The sequence below is a fragment of the Nothobranchius furzeri genome, chromosome 16, assembly GCF_043380555.1.
Source record: "Nothobranchius furzeri strain GRZ-AD chromosome 16, NfurGRZ-RIMD1, whole genome shotgun sequence".
Classification (NCBI taxonomy): Eukaryota; Metazoa; Chordata; class Actinopteri; order Cyprinodontiformes; family Nothobranchiidae; genus Nothobranchius; species Nothobranchius furzeri.
Genome location: NC_091756.1, coordinates 47432808 through 47458154, shown reverse-complemented (window position 1 = coordinate 47458154; position 25347 = coordinate 47432808). Strand labels below are relative to the sequence as shown.

General features: G+C 41.6%; 1 protein-coding gene across 15 annotated transcripts in view; it reads left to right on the top strand.

Annotated features, from left to right (window-relative positions):
* tanc2b (tetratricopeptide repeat, ankyrin repeat and coiled-coil containing 2b) overlaps nucleotides 1-22814 on the top strand; it is a 245556-nt gene extending 222742 nt beyond the window's left edge. For 13 of the 15 annotated variants that reach the window (XM_070545727.1, XM_070545731.1, XM_070545732.1 and 10 more), the window contains 18 exons: nucleotides 473-642; nucleotides 3448-3726; nucleotides 4552-4719; nucleotides 5618-5778; nucleotides 6193-6301; nucleotides 6405-6527; nucleotides 6625-6861; nucleotides 6949-7155; nucleotides 8290-8383; nucleotides 9314-9447; nucleotides 10017-10140; nucleotides 10867-11042; nucleotides 11408-11540; nucleotides 12294-12323; nucleotides 13387-13478; nucleotides 17344-17490; nucleotides 17606-17706; nucleotides 17840-22814. In XM_070545727.1, the coding sequence (XP_070401828.1) occupies nucleotides 473-642; nucleotides 3448-3726; nucleotides 4552-4719; nucleotides 5618-5778; nucleotides 6193-6301; nucleotides 6405-6527; nucleotides 6625-6861; nucleotides 6949-7155; nucleotides 8290-8383; nucleotides 9314-9447; nucleotides 10017-10140; nucleotides 10867-11042; nucleotides 11408-11540; nucleotides 12294-12323; nucleotides 13387-13478; nucleotides 17344-17490; nucleotides 17606-17706; nucleotides 17840-19910 (4556 nt within the window). In that variant the 3' untranslated portion in view covers nucleotides 19911-22814. The remainder of the gene's footprint in view (nucleotides 1-472; nucleotides 643-3447; nucleotides 3727-4551; nucleotides 4720-5617; nucleotides 5779-6192; nucleotides 6302-6404; nucleotides 6528-6624; nucleotides 6862-6948; nucleotides 7156-8289; nucleotides 8384-9313; nucleotides 9448-10016; nucleotides 10141-10866; nucleotides 11043-11407; nucleotides 11541-12293; nucleotides 12324-13386; nucleotides 13479-17343; nucleotides 17491-17605; nucleotides 17707-17839) is intronic. The other 2 variants (XM_070545730.1, XM_070545728.1) reach the window with 1 other exon arrangement.
* The last annotated feature ends 2533 nt before the right edge of the window (nucleotides 22815-25347 follow it).

Sequence of the window (25347 nt, the reverse complement as noted above, 5' to 3'; positions counted from 1 at the left end):
ATCAATCATTTCCACCTGTTTGGCTTACAAACTTTATTTACTGTTGTGAAAAAATCACCACTTTTGGGCCAAAAAGCTAAAATTATTAAGTATTTCTACCCTGAGAAGCAATAAAATCCTACATTTGGTTGGTTTCTTCTTTTTACTGCTCCGTTAACTATCTCGAGGCTTCCTGCCTTTTGTTTATGAAGATATTTTACCAAATTTTCCATTTTAAGTCATTGACACACATTTACTGCCAGTGCCTCCTCACACACCAGTGTCTAATATTTGACATGAGAGATGGGTTCACAACTGAAATTATTACACACTTTAATGTAAATACACACAAATCTGTTATAGTTATCTATGTTTTCAAATCTGTCGCCTGAAGTTGTTTTGTAGTTTTCTTTCAGAAATGGTGCATTGTTTATTCTCGAGTCTCCAGCAGCGTCTGTGCTGATTTGTTTTTGTGTCTGTGTTTGTTTTCCAGAGAGAAAGATTAACTCAGAAGAAGACTTTATTGTCCTCATCGATGGCCTCAATGAGGCCGAGTTCCACAAGCCCGACTACGGAGACACCATCGTGTCCTTCCTCACCAAAACCATCAACAGGTTTCCTCCCTGGCTCAAACTGGTGGTCACCGTCAGAACCACGTTACAGGTAAGCAAAGCCGCCCAGGATCTGCTTTAAAGCTCTTTTTCATGTGTGCACCTTTAGTCCACACATAAAAGGAGTATTTGGTGAGAAACACTTTTGAAAGTGGAGAGTTTTTAAAACTCTGTTTTTGGTGCGTCTGTGGGGGCACAACTTATTTGTGGTGCGGCTGAGTTTTTAGCATTTCTGTTTGAATAATTCTGAAGGAACATATTTTTATAAATGTCAAAAAACCTTCCAGTTTAAAAATAAATCTGGAGTAATTTAGAAAGGATAAAATAAATTCCACAGCTTCTCTTAAAGGTGCGGAACACTGAAAAACATTTTAATGATTATTTCTGATTACAGGGAGTGCAGAATTATTAGGCAAGTTGTATTTTTGAGGAATAATTTTATTATTGAACAACAACCATGTTCTCAATGAACCCAAAAAGCTCATTAATATCAAAGCTGAATGTTTTTGGAAGTAGTTTTTAGTTTGTTTTTAGTTTTAGCTATTTTAGGGGGATACCTGTGACTATAATAGGTGACTATTACTGTGTATAATTATTAGGCAACTTAACAAAAAACAAATATATACCCTTTTCAATTATTTTTACCAGTGAAACCAATATAACATCTCCACATTCACAAATATACATTTCTGACATTCAAAAACAATACAAAAACAAATCAGCGACCAATATAGCCACCTTTCTTTGCAAGGACACTCAAAAGCCTGCCATCCATGGATTCTGTCAGTGTTTTGATCTGTTCACCATCAACATTGCATGCAGCAGCAACCACAGCCTCCCAGACACTGTTCAGAGAGGTGTACCGTTTTCCCTCCTTGTAAATCTCACATTTGATGATGGACCACAGGTTCTCAATGGGGTTCAGATCAGGTGAACAAGGTGGCCATGTCAGTAGTTTTTCTTCTTTTATACCCTTTCTTGCCAGCCATGCTGTGGAGTACTTGGACGCGAGTGATGGAGCATTGTCCTGCATGAAAATCATGTTTTTCTTGAAGGATGCAGACTTCTTCCTGTACCACTGCTTGAAGAAGGTGTCTTCCAGAAACTGGCAGTAGGACTGGGAGTTGAGCTTGACTCCACCCTCAACCCGAAAAGGCCCCACAAGCTCATCTTTGATGATACCAGCCCAAACTAGTACTCCACCTCCACCTTGCTGGCGTCTGAGTCGGACTGGAGCTCTCTGCCCTTTACCAATCCAGCCACGGGCCCATCCATCTGGCCCATCAAGACTCACTCTCATTTCATCAGTCCATAAAACCTTAGAAAAATCAGTCTTGAAATATTTCTTGGCCCGGTCTTGACGTTTCAGCTTGTGTGTCTTGTTCAGTGGTGGTCGCCTTTCAGCCTTTCTTACCTTGGCCATGTCTCTGAGTATTGCACACCTTGTGCTTTTGGGCACTCCAGTGATGTTGCAGCTCTGAAATATGGCCAAACTGGTGGCAAGTGGCATCTTGGCAGCTGCACGCTTGACTTTTCTCACTTCATGGGCAGTTATTTTGCGTCTTGGTTTGTCCACACATTTCTTGCGGCCCTGTTGACTAATTTGAATGAAACACTTGATTGTTCGATGATCACGCTTCAGAAGCTTTGCAATTTTAAGACTGCTGCGTCCCTCTGCAAGATATCTCACTATTTTTGACTTTTTTTGAGCCTGTCAAGTCCTTCTTTTGACCCATTTTGCCAAAGGAAAGGAAGTTGCCTAATAATTATGCACACCTGATATAGGGTGTTGATGTCATTAGACCACACCCCTTCTCATTACAGAGATGCACATCACCTAATATGCTTAATTGGTAGTAGGCTTTCGAGCCTATACAGCTTGGAGTAAGACAACATGCATGAAGAGGATGATGTGGACAAAATACTCACTTGCCTAATAATTCTGCACTCCCTTTATAATGGGTCATTCTGAAGCTGAACATGAAAATAGTCTCCTACACCTATCTCCTGCATTAGCTTCTGATAGAAAACAGATGTGAAGCTCTAGGATTTGAAAAGCCTGACAGATCTATGTCACTCTGTCACTTAACATTCATGGATTCATGTTGCAAAGTAAATGGAGTCGACGGCAGCCATGTTGCTGTTACCCAATCCGAGGATAGATGTCCAAATATCAGGAAAAAAGGACTCCAAAACCTGCCGTCTGAAGCTCAGCTGTGATGTGGGCAACATATAGGTCTGAGAAATGGTACACCGGTATACCCCCCCCCCCACCCCCCACCCCAACAAAGAACGATGTTCAAGACATTCATTCCTAGAGACCACTGCAAATGTATAGATTAAACATACATTTTAACAAAATTTTTAAAGAACTTCTCAAAATTCCATTTATTCAATTTTTATAAACTTCAGACATTTTGAATGATTTAAGTTTGAAACTCTTACTTTGAAGGACTGGTGGAAGTCCTATGAGTTTTGTGCTGGATGCTGCTGTGGGAGGAAAGCTGTTGTGTTGTTCTCAGATGCCTTACTTATAACAATAATAAGACAGAATAAACTTAATAAAGGCTTGATTTACTTTTTCATTTTTTTCTCAACATTTCAGCTTTTTTAAAGATGTTTGACCTTCGTCCTGATATTTCAGCATAATTCTTGATAAAACTTATTATTTCTGTGAAATGATGGCAATCTGTACATTTTCAGTTTCTTGCTTTTTCATCTTTTTCAGTTCACATTCAACCCGATTGATTTAGTTGTCTAAATTACAACATAGCACTTTGATAACCTGTGAAGCTCTTTTTTGTTATTTATTCAGATAAATACTCAAACGTGTTTCTGCTTGTGATCTCGCTTGTAGGAGATCACCAACGCGCTGCCGTTTCACCGCATCTTCCTGGACGGTCTGGAGGAGAATGACGCCATAGACCAGGACCTGCAAGGCTACATCCTGCACCGCATCCACAGCAGCCCGGAGATCCAGAACAACATTTCGCTCAACGGCAAGATGGACAACACCACCTTCGGCAAGCTCAGCGCCCACCTCAAGGCCCTGAGCCAGGGATCCTACCTGTACCTCAAACTCACCTTTGACCTCATCGAGAAGGGCTACCTGGTGTTGAAAAGTTCCAGTTACAAGGTGTGCACTTGTAGCTTTTGTGAGGGTTTTCACTGGATGAATCAGAGCTGAGACCAGTGGATTTGACACCTTTAGAGTGTGAAATGAAAAGATGTGAGAAAAACGTCCAGAGGAGGATATGATGTACAAACAGGTGTGAAGTTGTTTTAATACAAGCCTGCAGCCAATTGCCACTGATTTTTCCTCCTCATCAACAAAATCCACTTTTATACCTGCAGGAACTTTAATAAAGACAGTTAAGGCCGTGAAGAGAACACCTGATGCCTCTTTCTTAGAGCAGTTATAATTAAAAATGCCGATATGACTTGCCAGGGAAATGGTTGGGTTTTAAGCTTTTTTATGTATTCATATGAGAATTACTAAAAGTAAATGTAATCATACAGCAGCTTCATTTGGCTTGCATTTAATTATGCTTGTAGACCCTGTAATCCAAAATAAATAACTTACTAATTCCCCTAGACAATGCAGGAACTATTATTAATATTTTTGTTTACCTGCATTCTGGCTTGCTTTGTATGAAAGTAGCTTCAGCAGCCAAACCTCCAACACCTGTTAGATAAATAATGCATTTGAAAAGTTTCAATGTGCATTTGGTAATGAAATATTTTATCCCACACCCCCAGATTCATTTAATTTCATGTATTCGGATGTGCTTCTAGACTTCCTGGAATAAATGACACATGATAAATTTACATTCTCGGCTCAAAGGAAGTTGGTGTGGAGCAGTCGGGGCTGCGTCGTGCAAACACGATGCATTATTCATCATGTGACGAGCTGATCCTAAGGACATCAGCAGTCAGGTTCTCACCTTGTTTTTTGTCCCAGGTGGTTCCAGTAAACCTGGCGGAGGTCTACCTGCTGCAGTGCAACATGCGTTTCCCCACGCAGTCCTCGTTCGAGCGGGCGCTTCCTCTCCTCAACGTGGCTGTGGCATCGCTCCATCCGCTGACAGACGAGCAGATTTATCAGGCCATCAACTCTGGCTCACTGCAGGTCGATATCCTAAAAACACACACATCGAGACTTTTACACTTCCTATTTAAATAACTATATATTTGTTCTTTATGCTTGAGATTGTGTTTGATCCTATTATATCAAACAAGAGCTTATGATATCATGTGAGATTGTGCTTTTAATTTTAACGATTTGAGAAAAGAAGCTATAACTCCACCATGTCTCAACATGAGGTGTTAGCTCTTTGAATTTAAAGTGATGAAAACAGTTTCAGACCAACATTTCTGAGTGGTCTTCTAGAGACATTGATTGGTCAAAAACAACATCCCAATTCATCAAGTTTGACTTGACAGCAGGAGCTAAATGACCAAGTTGTTGACTAATCAAAGGAACCGTGCTCTTAGGGGTAATGATCAGACATTCAGAGTTTAACTGAAGGAAGTTTTCTTCTAGCCAGCTGGTGATAGCTGATAGGCACTCTAATAATTCAGGCAGTTCATAGAACTCACAATCCTTAAAGGAGCAGTACAGCTGAAAGTCATCTACACATAGGTGATGAGAGACATTATAGAAAGAATCAGGTGGCTGTCCAGTAGGGTGTATAGATAGCAAAAACAAGAGTGGACCCAAAACTGAGCCTTGGGGTATCCCACAGATCTGCTTGCTAGAATCTGACATGGTTTGGTTTATGCAGACTCTGATACTGATGTTAGCATTTAAACTGGCAACAAATTCAGGTGATTCCTCTTATTTTTAACTCAGAGGTTCATTATTTTAAAACATTTGATTAAATCCATATGAAATTAGTTAGAGTTTAGGAATCAGACTTTAGTTTGAACGTTTTGTTTTAACTTACCCTTTTGCATGCAGCAAAGAGCCTGAATCAGCCTGTTATTTTCACAATCACTAATGTGTGATTTGTTTTTTTATGTAACAGGGCACTCTGGACTGGGAGGACTTCCAGCAGCGCGTAGATAACCTGTCAGTCTTCCTCGTGAGGAGGAGGGATGGCACCAGGATGTTTGTTCACCCCTCCTTCAGAGAGTGGCTGATCTGGAGAGAAGAAGGAGAAAAGACAAAGTTCCTGTGTGATCCAAGGTGAGCATGGGCACTATTAATGGATCGGTTTAATCTAAATATGTTTTATTACCTGAAAAGTTCAAAAACACCCAGCTTAAGAAATTAAAACTTTAAGTTCAGAAGGACTATTTTAGAAAGCTGCCATTTTCATTAAGCTTAGCAACAAAATCACTCATTAAACACAATGCCATGAGATTAAAAGCTTGCATTTTGTTTGTATGAAGTTGTGGAACAAGGTGGAACGTTCTGCAGACTGAAAACTAAAACATCTCAATAAAAGCCTCTGGTACATTTTGTTTTCCAGCTGAATGATGTGTTTATAACCTTTATGACGATTAAAATGAGTTCCTGCAGCTGTGCAAACAGCCTCATACACCATCCACATGAGTGTGTGTTCAGCGTTAGCTCATTGTGTGGCGCTGGTCTCTGCAGGAGCGGACACACCCTGCTGGCCTTCTGGTTCTCTCGGCTGGAGAACAAGCTGAACAGACAGCAGACAATTGAGCTGGGCCACCACATCCTCAAAGCACATATCTTCAAGGTATAGCGCACAAACACCCCCCCCCCCCCACCCCACCCCCCCCGACACACACACAGTTGTATTCCAGCTTCACGCTAATGAATATTTGCATTCCGTTTTCAAGGGTCTCAGTAAGAAAGTGGGAGTTTCCTCATCTATCCTGCAAGGCTTGTGGATTTCTTACAGCACAGAAGGTCTCTCAGCTGCTCTGTCTTCACTCCGAAATCTCTACACTCCCAACATCAAGGTACACACACGCGTTCTTCAGTGTCAAATACATAGAAAGATTCCAGATTGTTCTCAGAGAATGTTTCTCCATTATTTACTATGTGTGTTTGCTTTAGGTGAGCCGGCTCCTGATGCTGGGCGGAGCCAATGTGAACTACCGCACAGAGGTGCTGAACAACGCCCCCGTCCTGTGTGTCCACTCCCACCTGGGCTACATGGACATGGTGGCGCTGCTGCTGGAGTTTGGTGCCTTTGTGGACGCCCCATCTGAGAGCGGCCTCACACCTCTGGGCTACGCTGCTGCTGGTGGGAATATGGCCATCGTCACTGCCCTTTGTCGCAAGAGAGCTAAGGTCTGTGGCAGGAGGACGTCCGATCAGCTGGACTCGTCTCTGTTAGCTTTCACCTTTATGCCATGTTTGTTGTGCGTCTGATTCCAGGTGGACCATTTGGATAAGAACGGCCAGTGTGCCCTGGTGCACGCGGCCCTGAGGGGCCACATGGAGGTGGTGAAGTATCTGATTCAGTGTGACTGGAACGTGGGATCCCAGCAGCAGTCACCGCAGACGCAGCAACAGGCGGCCTTCACCAAAAGCCACGCGGTCCAGCAGGCGCTCATCGCTGCAGCCAGCATGGGATACACAGAGGTGCAGCTAAATGTGAAGCTTCTCATTCTGAACGTCCTCCAGTTGTAGGGCACCAACCTGAGTGGATGACACGCAGAGAGTTTTATCTGCTGTACAGCTAAATGTGTCTGCTGGTGCTTTCTCAGAAAGAATAGGAAGAAATTAAATAAAACATTTTAAAGAGAACGTTCTTTAAATTATGTTCATAATAATGTTGTATTTTTGATGCAGATCGCTGATATTATTCTTTCTGCTATCTCAGTGCTTAAGAAAATAAAACAAAATCTGTTGTGGCGAGAATATCATCTGCATTTTTTATGCTTTCCAAATAATTGTAGAAGTTCTTCTTAAAGCAGCCGTAATTTTTATTTGGAGCCTTTTTATGAAGAAATTTCAGAAAATAAATACTACAGAATGACAGTATTCAGTAAATAAAAATAAGCCTTTAAAAGTGCAAAGAAAATGTTAAATTAAATTAAAGAACAAATACAAAAAATTAAAATACATTTAAAAACATTTACATAAATTGTAAGAAATTAACAAAGATGCACTCAGATTTGCAGGTAAATAACCAATTTTACATACCTAATAATCATTTCACACTGAAATAACGTTTTTATTAATCTTTGTTAGTTTTTTAACTTTTTTTGATTAAAATTACTTCCATTTATCCCTTTAGTTTGTCTTTTACCAGCTGATTGTTTTATTTTGTTAGTTTTCCTCCTGATTTAACTTCTTTTTATGTTAATATTTTAAAAATTTTATGAGCTTTTTACTCAAAACATGAAGCATTTTTCATCAAACAAGTGTGTTGTTGCAAAAAGGCGAATCTGCTTAAACAGCAGCAAATACAGAAACAAATGAACAAATAAACACAAATGTTTGTTTAATATTTATAAGTTAAGTTATTGCTTATACTAAATTTAGATATTTTGTAGGATTGTTTAAAAATACGTGACTTTATGTGTTGTAGGGATTTTTGCAGCATGTCCTTTATAGACCAGATCAAAGTGAAATTGTTTGTGATGGAGGAAAAGGTCCTGAAGAGATTATTTTGTAATTATGTTTGCATGTGTAACGGTTCATACTGGAAAAGCCAGATAAAGGCTAAAATTTATAAAACTTGAACATGTGTTTTTTGTTTTTTCACCTCAGATTGTTTCCTACCTGCTGGATTTGCCAGAGAAAGACGAAGAGGAGGTGGAGCGCGCTCAGATCAATAACTTTGACACCCTGTGGGGGGAGACAGGTGGGAAATAAGATAATTATTGGCTAAAACACTTAACGAGGTTTTGACGTGAACTCCTCAGACAGCTGCAGGAACTGGAGTCTAAGCGGGCTCTCCTGAAGCCGACTCCTCTGTGTGTCGCTGTGAGGCAGAGCTCTGCAGTGCGGATGTAAGCGATCGCTCTTGTGTGTCGGCTGCTGCGTCAGACACCGGTGACAGTGCAGCGGTGTCAGCGGAGCGCAGTCAGTCAGGGCTGGGCTCACACAGAGGACGGGGGTGGCAGTCGCTCCGGGGGGCTCTGAAATGACTAGCCTGATTGTGCTGTGGCAGGGTGTTGAGAAATGTTAGGTATCGTTGTAACCTGAAGCTACGAAAGCTCGTTACAGTCTTTACACACACACACACACACACACACACACACACACCCCGGCAGAGTGGAAGGAGGAGACGTGCTCTCACTCAGCCGCGTTTTTATTGTTTGTGAGGGATCAGGAGGATAGAAGCTGCTGAAGAAAAGGCAGATTTACCAAACCATGTACAGTCAATCAAAAAGTTCCTTCAGCTAATGAAAAGTAGGCTGAAGCCGAGTCGTTCCTCCCCGCGGGAGCTTCTACCGCTCTGATTAAAAGAAATAAATTCACACAACCTAAATCAGTCCAATTATAATCATTAAATGTGAAAAATGTCTGCGCAAAGGCCAGAAAGTCTCCCATGTATCATTTTCCCCTCTTTTCTCTTTTGCTGCGTGAAACATTTTAATTAAAACTTTGTTTTTCTCACAGGGCTTTCATTTTTATATCCACGTTCTTTAGTTTTGGTGAATGTAAAACATAAAGAAAGTCCTTGCCGATATTGAAGGAGTCCACGTTTTACTGAATCTTTCTATTCTTTATTTTCTGTATGAAATCTAGAGATCAGAATCCTACATAACTGACTCTTCCTCTCGTTCAGCTCTGACAGCTGCTTCCGGTCGTGGGAAGCTGGAGGTTTGTCGCCTGTTGCTGGAGCAGGGCGCCGCCGTGGCTCAGCCCAACAGACGAGGCATCGTTCCGCTCTTCAGTGCCGTCAGACACGGACACTGGCAGGTCGGAGATCCATCGGGAACAAATGCAGTCTACTTTTGAAAACTTAACTTCCATTATCAGTTATCTCAGTCCAACAAGGATGTAATCTGATTACTTTTATTTTCAAAATGTGTTTATGAATTTTTAAAATGTTTTAAACCATGTTTACTTACATAATTATTCCAAAAACCAGGAAATATTAAGTACACTTTAAATAACACTTTATAGAGGATACATTATGTCTGTTTTTATTGCATTATTTAGTTATTTTAATAACGCAGGAAAGGGATGTTTGACCTTTTTTTACTGACCGTTTCGACCACTCCTGCAGGCTTCTTCAGAGCTAGCCGCTAATGGCGCCATTAGCCGCTAGCAACTAACTTTGTAGGAGTGGTCGAAACGGTCAGCAAAAAAAGGTAAAACATCCCTTTTCTGCCTTAATAAAAGAACTAAATAATGCAATCAGATGAAACACACCACATGAAAACACAAAATGTCAGTTTTCATTCGTTCCTGAACTTAGTTTTTGAACTTTTCTATCTTTTTTCTGGTAATTGGAGTGTTAACCCATGAATGATTTATTTTTGCAGATTGTGGACCTCTTGCTTACACATGGAGCAGATGTCAACCTGCCTGATAAACAGGGTCGTACGCCTCTGATGATGGCAGCGTCAGAGGGACATTTGGGAACGGTTGAGTTCCTGTTAGCACAAGGTGAATAAAACATGGAACCAAGAAATGTGTGTGTTTTATCAAAAACATAGTAAGATTTACCCGAGGGCAGGGGTCCGCAACTAAATTTATTCCGAGTTTTTTCCAGCAGACACCCCGAGGGCTCTTCTAAAATAAAGTTCAAGTATTATTGTATCTTAATTGATTAATATTTAAAACGGCTTTGTGTTTCATGTAAACTGGAGAGCGTAAACAATGACTGATATTTGGGATGTGAATTATGCTGCTAAACTTCAAAGTGGAAAAACTGGGGAAGGACCGTATGGACAGTTTTGACTGGCCGGGTGTGGCCCGCGAGCTGCTAATTGAGAATTACTGGCTTAGGTGGAGTATCTTAAGTTAATGTGCTCAGCTCCTTTATATGGATGAAATAATGATAATTACAGTTTTCAAATAGCATTTTCTGTAATTGCAGCCAAATAAAGTTTTTAAACCATCAAATCCAATTAGGTGAATCATTCCAAACCTAGAGCTGTATGAAATGTGATATTTTATCAGTCTAATTTTTCACCAAATCAAGTTATTTTCTGGTTTTGATATTATACAGAAACATTTTTATTTAGTAAGAAATAAAAATGTAAATAATTTTTTGGGGAAAAGGCCCTGAACAGATTTTATTGGATGTCTTTGGTAACTACAAACCAGCTAAGAGAGGAAGTCTTCTCTATTAAAGAGCAGCCGACATTGATTTAGTTGATTTTGTCCCAGGAGCCTCCCTGTCTCTGATGGATAAGGAAGGTCTGACTGCTCTGAGCTGGGCCTGTTTGAAGGGTCATCTACCCGTGGTGCGCTACCTGGTGGAGAGCGGCGCCGCTACCGACCACGCTGACAAGAACGGACGCACGCCTCTCGACCTGGCTGCGTTCTACGGCGACTCTGAAGTGGTATGTTTGGAAAAGTACATCAGAGAATGAATAATAAAGGCAATATGAGTACAGAGTAAAGTAATTATAAGAAACGAAGAAACCCATAATGTAGAAAACAGAATTACAACATTATTTTTTATGGAAAGCTTCTTAAACAGGATTCTGTTCTGATCATAAGAGTTTGTGTCCCAGGACTGGTAAGCTAACAGCTAGTCCAAACCCACTAAATCCTATTCTTCTGAACAGAGGTCACTCAGGACCCCATCTACAATGGCCAAGATAGCAATTATTTATAACTTTTACACATAAAAACACTTCAAAATGACCAAAATCTCCCTTTAGGAGACAGTGGCCTCATCGCGATTGGTTTTGGGTCGTTTCAGGTCCAGTTCTTGGTTGACCACGGCGCCATGATAGAGCACGTTGACTACAGTGGGATGCGTCCCCTGGACCGAGCGGTGGGCTGCAGGAACACATCGGTGGTGGTTGCTCTACTCAAGAAAGGAGCCAAGATAGGTGAGAGCAGGTCGACAGATTGTTGTTAAACGCATCGTAAATGCAGGATATTTATATTAGTTTATTTAAATGAAACAAAAGGCTTTGAAATCAGATCTTGCATCAGCTCAGGAATGGGCTGCATGAAAAAGCCACCCAGGGTGACTCCTGAGTTGCTGCAGAGCTGTTTTTCGTGCAGGATTCAGGTTTTTGTCTCCATGTAGCATAAACCCCTCCCTGCTGCTGTGTGTCATCTGCCCCTTACTGCTGCACTGTGCTGCTCTGCTATTTACGGCTCTGATGTGTTTCTTTTTATTATACAGTTGTACCACTGTGTTTCTCTTTTCTTTCTCTCTTTCTGTCATTTTCTCTCAGTGCCTCTTGTTTGTCTCTCTCAGTCACATCCTCCTCCTCCAATCCTCTGCAGTTGCTCAGAGACGGGTTGTTATTAGCTTTTGAGGTGTTTCTTTCTGTTTTTTAGTTGGGTTTTTTTGTTGTTGTTTTTTTGTTTTGTTTTTTTTGCCGAGGCACTTCGCTTCTCACTGCTGCTTGTGTTCCTTTTCTCACTTCTCCTTCACCACCACCACCACCTCTCTTTATCTTTTACTCTCCTCCTGTCTCTGAATCGCTCTCCTCTTGCTGTTATGCACTCCCACACCCCTGTCTCCTCTGGTATTCACCCACTCTGTCCTTCCACTCGCCCTCCCTTCCCTTCCCTCACCTCGCCTCACCTCACTCTTGCTTCCAACCCACTGCCTCTCTCACCGGCACCAGGATGTCAGACGCTGCCCAGTCGGCCCCGAGGTAAAGCCGAGGCTGTCGACTTCTCACCCTACCAGGCATTTTGACAGCTCTATCTCCTCTTTCTGTGTTGTCTATGTCGTCTCTTAAGTGTCGGCAGGCCAGCTTAGCTTCCTTCTCAAACTGACAAATAATAACACGCACAGGTATTAGCAGTGACAGTGATGCGGTCGGGATTGTCTAGAGGTAGATGCTAACGTTCATATATATTTATATAAAATCGACGATGGCATGCCGAAGTCTCCCAGCCTGTGACATGGTATTGATGTGTTCCATCCTGCAGATGCATGACAGAAGTCCTCAGTCACACATGTGTGAACAAGATTTAGAAGCATGTATTTGTAATTGCCCCTCCTGTGCACCCCCGCCACCACAGTAACCTCCATCGTTCATCCACCAGACTCGCCTAGGCCGGCCAGCAGCCCCCAGTCTCCACCAGCAGCTCACAGGACCTCGTCACATCCCTCCTGCTTGCCCCTTCCTGTTTATTTTTCCTCTTTGTGGAATTTTTATCTCCGTGGTGTTACGTGTTTACACGTGTTTGACTTTTCCCCCCACACATCATATTTATGAGCTCCTGACCATGTTAGGTAAACTTAACTGTAGCTTTTGATTAAACACAAATTGTGTATTTTGATTTGAAACAAAAAACCATGAGTTATTTCATATAAATTTATTCTGTTCAGTGCATTAGTATGAGGTTTGCTTGGGTCAAATCCTGATATTTGGTGCATCATTTTATTATAATAGTTTGTTTTTGCACAGTTCAGATTGGCTCATGGTTTTGATGCTGCTTCCCACTGGATTAGTGATCAGTATTTGACCCAGGCCTGATGTCACGGCGGGGTGTCAGAGCTGAGGTGTTTTATCTTTTCTCCACATTAGACTGCCTGTTTTCTCTCTTCCATTCACTCATTTTGGCTGTTGTCCTCATTCCTGTTATTACTGTTGTGTGTGGCGTGTCTCAAGTGGACCCTTCCTTACCTTAAACCCTCCTGCTCTTCGCTCGGCGCCATCCTCACTGTTTTCGTTTTGTATTTTGTCTGTTTTTACCTGTATTGTTCAGGTCCAGCCACGTGGGCCATGGCCACCTCCAAACCCGACATCATGATCATCCTACTCAGCAAACTCATCGAGGAGGGGGACAGCTTCTACAAGGTCAGAGAGCAGGCTTTAAGATTCAGGAACTATAAATGAAACATTAATGTTTACAGTGTTTTCCATCCTTGGATCATTCACGTAAGAAGGTTTAAGGTGTTGGATTTTGGCACATCTGAACAGGAGGTTGATCCTTCCAGAGCTCCGTGAGGCTCTGCTGCTGCTCTGCCCCAAGGTTCAATTTTAGGCCGAGTGCTTTTCAACCTTTATATGCTCCCTCTTGGCAGTGTCATCAGGATACACGGGGTGAATTTCCACAGTTACGCTGGTGATACACAGCTGTACATCTCTGTGTCTCCTGATGAGAGAGAGAGAGAGAGAGAGAGAGAGAGAGAGAGAGAGAGAGAGAGAGAGAGAGAGAGAGAGAGAGAGAGAGAGAGAGAGAGAGAGAGAGAGAGAGAGAGAGAGAGAGAGAGAGAGAGAGAGAGAGAGAGAGAGAGAGAGAGAGAGAGAGAGAGAGAGAGAGAGAGAGAGAGAGAGAGAGAGAGAGAGAGAGAGAGAGAGAGAGAGAGAGAGAGAGAGAGAGAGCGCCAGAGAGAGAGAGAGAGAGAGAGCGCCAGAGAGAGAGAGAGAGAGAGAGCGCCAGAGAGAGAGAGAGAGAGAGAGAGAGAGAGAGAGAGCCAGAGAGAGAGCGCCAGAGAGAGAGAGAGAGAGAGAGAGAGCCAGAGAATAGCAGGGCATCTAATTTTGTGTTTCTACCCATTTATTCGCATGTATTCATATAATTAGAGATTTTGGGGTAGAAATGCAGCCTCTAAATAAGGCTAAATAATAAATAAAAAACTAATAATAATTAGTAAACGGCCGTGACATCATTGAAATTGAAGTGTCCCTAAACATCTGTAAAGGACCTCAGATAATAACAACAAAGCACATCCTAGACGCTCCGAACTAATGGGAATAGTGCTAGTGATTCATACCAAATCATTGGCGAAATGAAGGACTTTAGTGGCAAATAATGCCTTATTTAGAGGCTGCACTGCTGCCACAACTCTCATTATGGACCTATGCCGATCAAAGAATATTTCTCGGACTCCAAATTGCACCAAAATTTCCGGGTGAGTAAATGAACCTATTGCATAGTAGAAATAAGGTCCAGGTGGCAAAAAATAAAAAACCCTGTTGTTACCATTTAATAATAATAAAACGTGTTTGTCATGCTGCTTTTAGTCAAGTTTGCACTAGTTACCATAGTTGGGTTGTGTACTCACCTTCATAGTTGTGCACATACTGGGATATGCCCAATTTGAATCCCTTTTCTCGTTTGCTTTGTGGAGCAGATGAAAACGTGTCGACAATAGGATGAACGTCATCGACTGATATTTTCAGCAAATTCCCAAAGGATCTGGAAAATTACAGTTCACTGCATGCACCATCCATGTTGACATCACTGTAAAGGGGACAGGAAGTACCACCGCTCTCCGGAGTTCATTAACCAGAACTAGCGTTTGCTATCGTGCACAGGGTCTTTTCATTCTGTGTATCTTTAAAGGGTCCTATATCGCTTTTGGAGCTTCTGACCATGTTTTATTGTTATTTCCTAAAAAATAAAAAACACCCCAAAGCAGTTTTTGGCTTCCTGTCTCAGCTGTCCAAAGCGTTTTATGGCTTCACAGATGCATTTTCCTGTCTCAGCTGCTCCTTCCCTTCAGCTCTGCAAATGTTTGCTAAGCTATTGCAATAGGCTGGATACAGTTGCTGCTGTGTCAACACAAATTGCTCCACCCCCAGCAGGAAGTCTCCAGTCAGGATCCGTACTCCCCTGGACTGTAAACACTCACACCCAGTCTCTCCGTGTAGCTAGCAGGGCTGTACAATCTCCACAGATATGAAGAAGTAATTTCTTTCTTATCTAGTCTGCACTTTAAATAAAGCCTAGAACCCAAAAATGGATTTTTGCCTGAGAAAGGGCATTCTGTGATTGGGAAATAATGGTGTGAAAATGCCGTCTCCAGTTCTGCAACGGTGTATTATTGTGTAACTCACACAGAGGAACCAGGGATTCGTTGTATGCAAGCGCCTCATTTCTGTGTTGAAGGAATGGCCCACAAAAATAACTTATATTCAATAAAATATGACATTTCAATAGTGCCAACGGTAATATTTATTATGCCTACCATTTCTCTGGAAGGTGTAAAATGGCATGATACAGTTCCTTTAAAGATATTTTATCGCTAGTAACAGTAAAACACGCTCCTTCCTCTCTGACTCAAGTCATGTTAACACAAACATTTACTTAGAAAATCTTGCTTTTGTTCCTCATCTGATTCACAGCCTATAACTTCCTCAGATAAAAAGAACATCCAAACCTCCACACATCCCATTATAATCACTTTAATAATAGATTATCTTGTTCATAAAAGTCAAATAGCTGAGTGACAGCTTGTAATTACACTACAATAGAATGGAAGTTGGATGAAATCTGTCTTAAATGATCCTTAAACTTGACAAAATTGTCATGTAACCACATCAAATTAAGTTGGTAAATTAAATAAATCAGAGGAAATATAAAAATTGCTTAAATAATAATTATTTTTTTGCACAATACTGAAACAGATAATAATCTATTAACCATTTTCTAGTTGTTAGTCTGCAGTCTATCTTTTTAGCTTCTCTTTCTATAAAAACAGGACATAATCAGATTAGTTAATTAAACTTTATTTTTATCTCCACATTTTCTTATAGAAAATAAATCTAAAATGTTTGACCTTTTAGCTCCACGCCTCACTATAAGGTCTTAACCTCTCAAAGCTGCAAATCCTCTGACATAAATATGTTTACATCACTTGAAATCTAGTCGACACTCATTCAGGTTCTGTTTGTATTTGTAGTTTTTTTTTTCCGGTTATAAAATAATCCCACACAAAAATTTAAAAAGCTAGTAATCTTGTTTGAGAGGGAGCATGACGAATTAAAATAAGCTAATGATATCCTGCCCTAAACCACTCCTTAGTTTCCACTGATTAGAATTTCTATAAATATACACACATAAACATAAATACACATTTACATATACTCAAGTATACAATCGTCCATATACCTGTACTATGTACACAACATACAGGCACGTACATGTAGAGACATGCATTCTATGTGAAAATTAAAACAGAAATGTACATTTATGTGTGTGTGTGTGTGTGTGTGTGTGTGTGTGTGTGTGCGTGTGTGCGCGTGTGTGTGTATAGCCATATATATATATGTGTGTATATATACAACCATATATTTATGTAAATATACAACTATGTGTAAATATATATATTTATATATATATATATTTATATATATATATTTATTTATATATATGTGTGTGTGTGTGTGTGTGTGTGTGTGTGTGTGTGTGTGTGTGTGTGTGTGTGTGTGTGTGTGTGTGTGTGTGTGTGTGTGTGTGTAAATATATATATATATATATATATATATATGTGTGTGTGTGTGTATGTCAGCCGCCTACTACCCAGTTTATATATGCATTTTATAACTTATCTTTTTTTACAGACTTATTCATAGGAAATGTCGCAAAACTCTGTCAGTCTAGGTAGCTCTGTGATTGACATCTGTACTTAAGCAGATGTACTACGCTATTGCTAATGCTGAGCGACCCTCAATTCAAATTGAATGGGGTTCTATGGGATGGGGTGGCAGGCTTAGCAGCAACATTTGACACGTTGCCTCCTCTACATCAGTGTATAAGGTCAGACTACCACTTTTATGGATTTCTAAAACAATCATACCTAATTCCTGACAGGGAAACTCTGGAATGCAGCTTTCAGCAATGCTCTCGGTTTTTATTAACATCTCAGGTTGAACTTCTTTTGCAGAGAATAAAAGAGAAAACCTGAATTTCTTTTGTGTGATTTTTCTCCAACAGAAGGGAAAGGTGAAGGAGGCTGCACAGCGTTACCAGTATGCTCTCAAAAAGTTTCCACGCGAAGGCTTTAGCGAGGACCTCAAGACGTTCAGGGAACTCAAAGTGTCACTTTTTCTCAACTTGTCTCGATGTCGGAGGAAAATGAATGTAAGTCATGAAGATATTGGCAAGTAACAAAATACCTCATTCTGCTTTACCTTCTGAGGCTGTATTTTACGTTTAAGTTGTCATGTTGATGTAAACCATGCATTTGGCTGTGTAGGACTTTGGGATGGCTGAGGAATTTGCTACCAAGGCTCTGGAACTAAAACCAAAATCATATGAGGCGTATTATGCCAGGGCACGCGCCAAACGTAGCAGCAGGTACCTCCCTTTTACCTCTGAAGATCAATAATCTACCTACTCCTCCTCAGCTTTGTAAATTTATTAAATCATCACAATCTGCATGTGTTTCCCAACATTTTCCCTGAAAATAACACAATTTTCCAATTTCCAGACAATTCCCTGAAGCCTTAGAGGACCTGAATGAAGCCATGCAGCTTTGCCCCAACAACAGAGAAATCCAGCGGCTGCTCCAGAGGGTGGAGGAGGAATATCATCAGCTCAACCAGGATGAGCACCAGCAGCAGGACCTGGAGCTGGAGCCTCCACCCTCACCTCCTCCTACACCTCCCGCAGAAGAGGAGGAGTCCCTTTCGTTGTCCATGCCTCTCCCTCCTCCCCCCGAGCCTCGTCTGGAGGACATGGAGCCTGTCCAGGATCTGTTTGAGGACGAGGACTACCTGGAGCAGGAGCTGGAGGCCATGTCGATGGCTCTGCCGCCTCCAGACTCTCTCACCAATCCATCCAGTCTTCCGATAATTCAGTCCCCTCCTCTCTCCCCCACACACCCAGATCAGATTTATTTAGCAGGGGGTTCGCCCATGGGACAGCCCTACGAATACCTCCCTACCTCCTCCTCCATGTCCTCCCCAACTCGGGGCTCGTATCAGCCCACATCACCATCTCTTTCTCCAACTCATCAAAACTCCCACTATCGCCATAGTCCACCTCACACCTCCCCAGTGCACCAGCCATCCTACCGCTTCAGCCCCCCACCCATGGGCACCGGGGGTCAGGGGATGGACCACCAGAGCCCACCGCCTTCACCGTTACGTCGTGCTGCTCAGTACAGATCCAGTCCACCGTTAGAAAGTGTGTGTTTGTACCGATCCCAGTCAGGATCACCTGTGCGCTACCAGACGGAGCAGCTCCCTGGCCGACCCAAATCTCCGCTTTCTAAGATGAGCAGCCAGCGTTCATTCCAGCTGAACTCACAGCCTTCTTTATCTTCCCAGCACCACCAAGCCCAAGGTCTTCGTCTCCAACCTTCTATAGCCCAAATAGTCCGCACAAACCAGCCTAGCAATGTCATGGGCAACAATAGCTTTGGCAGCCAGATGAGCCACTCCATTGGTGGTCGCTTTCAGGGGGGGTCAATAGACGTGGAGAGCCGCTTAGTGTACCAGCCGTCCCTGGACGGGCGATCTATGTCCCAGGTTCAGGCCAGCCTCAGCTCTGGGGCCCTCTGTCAGCACGGTGGCCGAGGAGGGGTTATGGAGTCGAACCTGTTGAAAGATGAGCTACCCCAGCGCCCCTCCTCTGCCTACCGCGCCAGCAGCGGGGGTCCGGGAGGCATTCGTTACAGCCAGACACCTCAGATAAGCCGCAGTCAGTCAGCCGCCTACTACCCAGTTTCTGAACACGTACTGGAGCGTGCCAACGCCATGCCTCCCTGCCAGCTGGGCTCTCCTGAGATCCCACATATGGTGAGACGCCCCGTGAGTGCTAATACCACCGAGCTGAAACAGCATGTACCCACCCCCAGGCCTCTCATCCATTCTCAGAGCGTAGGCCTGCGATTCTCCCCCTCCAGCAACAACATCTCAACTGGATCCACTTCCAATCTAGCTCCAGGTTTTAGGCCTTCCTCATCCATTCAGCAGATGGAGATCCCGCTGCAAGCCACATATGAGCGCACCTGTGATGACATCTCACCAATCTCCCCCTCCCAGAGCGGTGGAGGACTGTATCAGGGGGAGACAACCCGCTCTAGGAACACGCCTTTCATGGGGATCATAGACAAGACAGCTCGGACTCAGCAGTACCTACATCAACCAACGCGGCCCAGGCCCATGACATCTATGGATTCTGCTATCAGCCCAACTTCGCCCGGCCAGCTGGTCCAGCAAGGCTCCACCTACAGCCCCCCAGCCTCTCTCGGTAATATCGCCTACTACAACAAGACCAACAATGCTCAAAATGGACACCTGCTGGAGGAGGACTATTACTCCCAGACCCAGACCCCCTCGCTGGGCAAGCTGGCCAATGGCTCTCGTGGCAGTGGTGATATTCTGGAGCGGGTCAGCCAGGTGCCCACCTATCCTGATGTAAAGGTGGCAAGGACTCTTCCTGTTGCGCAAGCTTACCAGGACAACATGTACCGCCAGCTGTCACGTGACTCCCGGACCCAAGGCCCCACCTCCCCCATCAAACCAAAGAGACCGTTTGTGGAGTCGAATGTGTGATGGCCCAGTTGTGATTGGATAGTTTGATTAGGCATGCTAGTGGAAGAGAGAGTGAAACGGTATTTATCTGAAGAGGCAAACATGTGATTTATGTATGTGGCATTACCAAACTCATCCAAAAGAACTCTTAAGAGACAACTCCAGTCAGGAAAACCACAAATGACATTCAGGCTGTTTGACGTGATCTTAGGTGAAAGGGATTGTTCCGTAATCTGCACAAAGGCTGAACAACAGAAGGTTTCTGATCTCATTCTTAATCAAAGACCAGTGCACTTCCAAAATGTCAAGTGGCACAAAGTTACATGCAGATGGGACAGTATGAGTGAGTGCGCTACTCATCAGACTCATCACGGACTCTTTCTTCATCTTCTGTTCTTTCAAAATGTGCTCTTAACCGAGGTTGCTACGTAGGCTATTCAAAAAACTACAATATTAGCTGTTCGATACTGTACATTGCTCAGAAAATACAAATGGCTCAAACACATAAAGAAAATGACAATATTTATAATTAAGTTATATATTGTACATAGAAAAGGAAGCATAGTTTGCATTTATTCTGTTAACCCTGCTACTGTGTCACACTGCTAGTCATGTGGAAATGGAAAATCAGCCAGTGTGAAGCATGAGGGACAAGGGCAGACTTTGACTGACACAATTACCTCTGATTCATAGAAATAAAAGGATTTCTTGTCCTGTAATGCAAGAAATTGCATTAACCTGCAGATTATTTTTGTTTAATGATTAATTTTTGTTAAAATGGCTAAACACGATCAGATACATACACTTTCATTTATATTTCTCATCTGTAATGTTTTCAAATGACCTGTTTTGTTTTGACCTTAAGATCTGCAAAGCAAAAATAGCTTATGTGTTTGAAGAAAAATCATTCTTATTACAAATGTTCATTAAATGCAAAATGTAAGTAGACCAAAGTCTTCCTCAGATTTTTTTAAGTATCAACATTTTTTTATTTAATATAAACCTACCTATAAAACCTATAATCAATTTGTCCAACAGCAACATTACAAGATAGCTGAGGTTCAAATATAAGATTATTTTTCATTGGAGCTATGGGTTAAGTTACATTATATGACATATTTAATTATATGTATATATTTATGTATACATATACGGAGAGAAAATGTGATCGATAGATGCCTTTACAAGAAATATCTATAAAAACAACTTTAAAAATAATCTGATCTAGCGTAAACATCTTTTTCCTGTTAGACATGTTGCGCAATTTCTATTAAAATCCAAAGACACTAAGTCAGTATTGGACAACCTCACAATGCAAAGATGTCGTTCACCTTTTGGAACATTGTTTAAAATGTTAGAGCTCAAAATTACATTTTAAACCTTTCAGTTTGTGTCTGATAAAACATTTTGTGCTTGTTAGAGTACCGACTGCTCAACACAGTGTTAACTAATATTATTATTCATTAGGGGTTCTAGTTTTGCCGAAGGCACCAAAAAAGGTCCTAAGGGCAATAAAATTGTCCCTGTAGGATATAAAAAATGTCCTTTGTGTGACACGGATTATTGATGACTAAAAAATGTTGTTGCAGGTGTCAAAGTTTGTCTCTGTCCCTCCTTCGAGCTGGTGACGGGTTAGTACTCAGCAGCTACAAGCAAGCAAATGCATCCCTCCCTGGTAAACATCTCCTCTCCTCCCCCATTTTTTTTGTTCTGCATCTTTTTAATTTGACCCTTTCTGCACCAACGGTACCCGCTACATTCTCAACTAAGAGTGCACTTTATCTTCTTGGTTGTTCGCTGAATTTGGAAGAAATGTGTGTGCATGTGTGTGTGTGTATCGGGTCAGCTCTCTGATCAGTTGGATCCAGACTATCATAGAAACCATTATTGTATTTGCAATGTGGTGATGAATGAGGTGAAACTGATGTTTTTAAACCGGCGATGATGTAAAAACTTTCTAGCACAAGCTGTAAATATTGGTTTAGATATTCCACTCCGTCCAGCTCAGATTGTTGAGTGTGTCTGTTCTGAAAGGCCGGTCATATTTCATGTAATAAATGCACACACACGTGTGTGTGTGTGTGTATATATATATATATATATATATATATATATATATATATATATATATATATATATATATACACACACACACACACACACACACACAGTATATATATATATGTTCAAATCAACCTCTCTAGAAAATACGACTAAATTAGTGCAACAAAAGTAAATAATAAACTACAAAGACTGGTATTACAGTATCCAAAAGCTCCATGTTTGGAGTTTGTGTCATAGTGGTGTGAAATAATGAGAATATTCAAGTTAATTGTAAATGTGGGAGAGGTTATAGACTATTTGTCTGAAACGGTTTTATTTTGGATGTCAGATGAAGAATATCTACGAACAGCTGCCTCCTGTTTATCCTGTTTCACCTGCTACCAGAGAGATGCTGTACGTTACAAAAAATAATGAAGGTAGAAACTGTATCATACTTCATTTAAACTGGACTTTTTCAGTTGTGGGAGTGTCTGGTTTCCAGCTGTACTTGTATATTAGTTTGCTGTAAATAGTCTGATGCATGTTCTATTCTTTCAAACCTGTATAGCAGTGTCACTGGTGTGTGACGGTGTTGGGATAAGGATAAGGAGACTACTGACATACCTGAACTATCCTTACCATTTTCCTTCAACCCCACCAGACAAAAAGGTTATTTTATTTTACTTTATTTTAATGTATTTGCTTGCTGAGCAGAGTTCTCTTGTCTGTAAATGTGAGCTTTCGAATCGCTGTGATAAAAAGTTTCATTAAAAACGATAAAAAAGAATGTGTTTTTATCTCATGATAAGTGATTGTAATCTGTACAGCCGAACCTATGTACTGGAAAAAAAGAACATATTTATAAATGGTTATAAACTGAAACACGCTCTGCATGTCGGTTTATTTTGCTGATTTGTGCAAAACAGAGTAATTTTATTCTGTTTTTTGTTTGGTCCATAAAAAAGCATCACCGTAGTAAACTCAATATAACCCAATCCAGAATTTTGCACACGTTTTCTAAACGATGCCAGACCACCTCATCTAATTTGGACACTTTTGATAAACTACTATGAAAACAGCTCTTATGGGACATCAGCAAATGCAATCATAGGAGAAAGCCAATACATCAAATCAGAAAGTGTTTGGCCTGTGGAAGATGATCCAGTGGAAGAACCAACTTTCAATTTAGAAAAGGGGGCCGTTACACGATAGAAGTACTGAGATCTGGCTCATTGGGAGAAGCTGCTAAATGTACAAAAGTGGGAACAAGTCACATAGTTGCACTAAAACTTGTGACAAAAAACAAGCAGTTAATCCGCTTGACCCTGACAAAAACAATTTGATCAGGTTTTATAAAAGTTTTACCTTCAAAGGCAGCTTTTGCCTTCTCTTTGAACTGTTTGAGCTTGTACAATCTACTTGGCAAGCTTGAGTGGTCCCTCCCAGTGTGGCGGAGATCCAAGCAATTGCACAATGAATGCATGTAGCTCTCAGTGCACTGAAAAGCATCAGCGTCTCCCACACGGATAAAAAAATCAGACATTATGCTTGTTGATCGTAATTCCCTAGCGAAGTTGAGCAATTTTGGACGTGCTTGTAAAACAGCAGTTATCACAGTATGGTTTCAGCCTATGGGCTACAGAGCACCAGAGCTCCACTTGGGTGTTCAAAAGTACGAAAGTGTGAACATGTTTGGTTTCGGCTGCACATTGGCATTTTTTGTTTCTAGGCCGGCATTTATTTCCTATATATAGATGTTATGAAAACGTCAGGGTCCTGGAGAAGCTCCTTGGTCAGCCTGACAAAAGTTTACTAGATGTGGGGAATGAAGCAGAATGCTTTTTTACCCTGGAGCATAGTGGGTCGGCTCTATTCTGGACTTTCAAAGTTTGAATGGACAACAATGAGATTAAATAGAGCCGTCCAGTTTGTGACACCATCAGACGTGTCAACAGAAATGGATGATTCCAGTCAAGTTGAAGACCTAAAAGCATTCATAGACCTTCTAAAGAGGGTGCTTCATTAGGATCCAGTTGATAAGACTTTAATCACCAAGGAGCATCTTCCCAAAGATGGTACCAGCTCTTATGTGACAGCAGCACATGAAATAAAGGCAGGTTACCAGAACCCACAGTTTTACAGCTGAGGACACCGATGACATGTCTCTCTCATGGAAGGAACAAGTTCAGAAGAAGGCAAAGGTGTTATCAGTCAGGCTTTCACCACACTGAGAAAGGTCTTGGATCCTGGGACATGTATAGAAGAAGAAACTTTTTTTATATAACGCCTCTCAAGATAAAAATCATGAGTAACAAACACCTCACCTGCTGGTCTCATTATAAAATCAGCTGCGGATATAAACTGTGATGAATCCAACTTCCATCCACGAGAAGAATTGGATCAACAAACCAGGTCCTAGCAGGAAGAGTCTGTGAGTAATGTCCCAGAGGAAACCAGCACATCTGTAGATCTTAACACTGACTCATCAAAATCCCAACATCAAACATTAAGGACCAAGCAGATCCCACCCACTTTCATCAATCTGAGTGGACCTAAGAACTAACATTTCAGGGAGATTAGAAAAATCTTCTCCAAGTTTGTAAGAAGACATGTTTATATGAACAGCTACAAGATCCCAGAGGATTTTGGTGTTTGGTTTTCATGTTGGGAGCTCTTGTTTCTCTCAAAACTCCAAAAATAAACAATAACCCCACACATGTTCGGTTATTCAGCGATAGGAGCCACATCAGCAGGTCAGCGATAGGAGCCACAGCAGATATGAGGAACGTGATAAAATAATAAAAAATAAATATATCCAACAAAAGAAAGTGGAGGATCAAAGCTTCAATTTAGATAAAGAAACCAAGGTCCATGAGGTCACTCTCCCCCAAACCAACTTTGGAACTGGAAAGAGTGACTGATGAAGAACAGGTCTCTGTTGAGCAGACAAAAACCCGACAAGAGGTCACGCCAAGGACAAATGTTCCGGTCAGCAAAATGAATAATTGCCAAGTTAGTAGGATGGCACAGCCTCTTCAGAATTTGATCAAACCAAAGAAATGACAAAATTTAAAAAAATGCTCCAACCTTGGCAAGTTCAATCAGTTCCCTTCACTCTGCGTCACTCAGCATCAGTTCAAACACTTCAAATGTCAGTCACACATCAGACAACCACGAGGGGACAGACAAATTAGCAGTTTCACCGCAGGAGGGTCACTAGTTGAAGTGATTTAGTATTGTTCTCTCCCAATGAACCAGCTCGCATTAGAATATTTCAAATCTAGGTTCCTGATTCATACTATGTATGGTTTTCTCCGGGGGCTCCAAGTTGCCTTAAAACATTTATCGTCATCCATTTCTCAAAGCCTGTCGTGGATGAAGGTAATCGACATGCCAAGCGTGTAGTCTGGTTCTG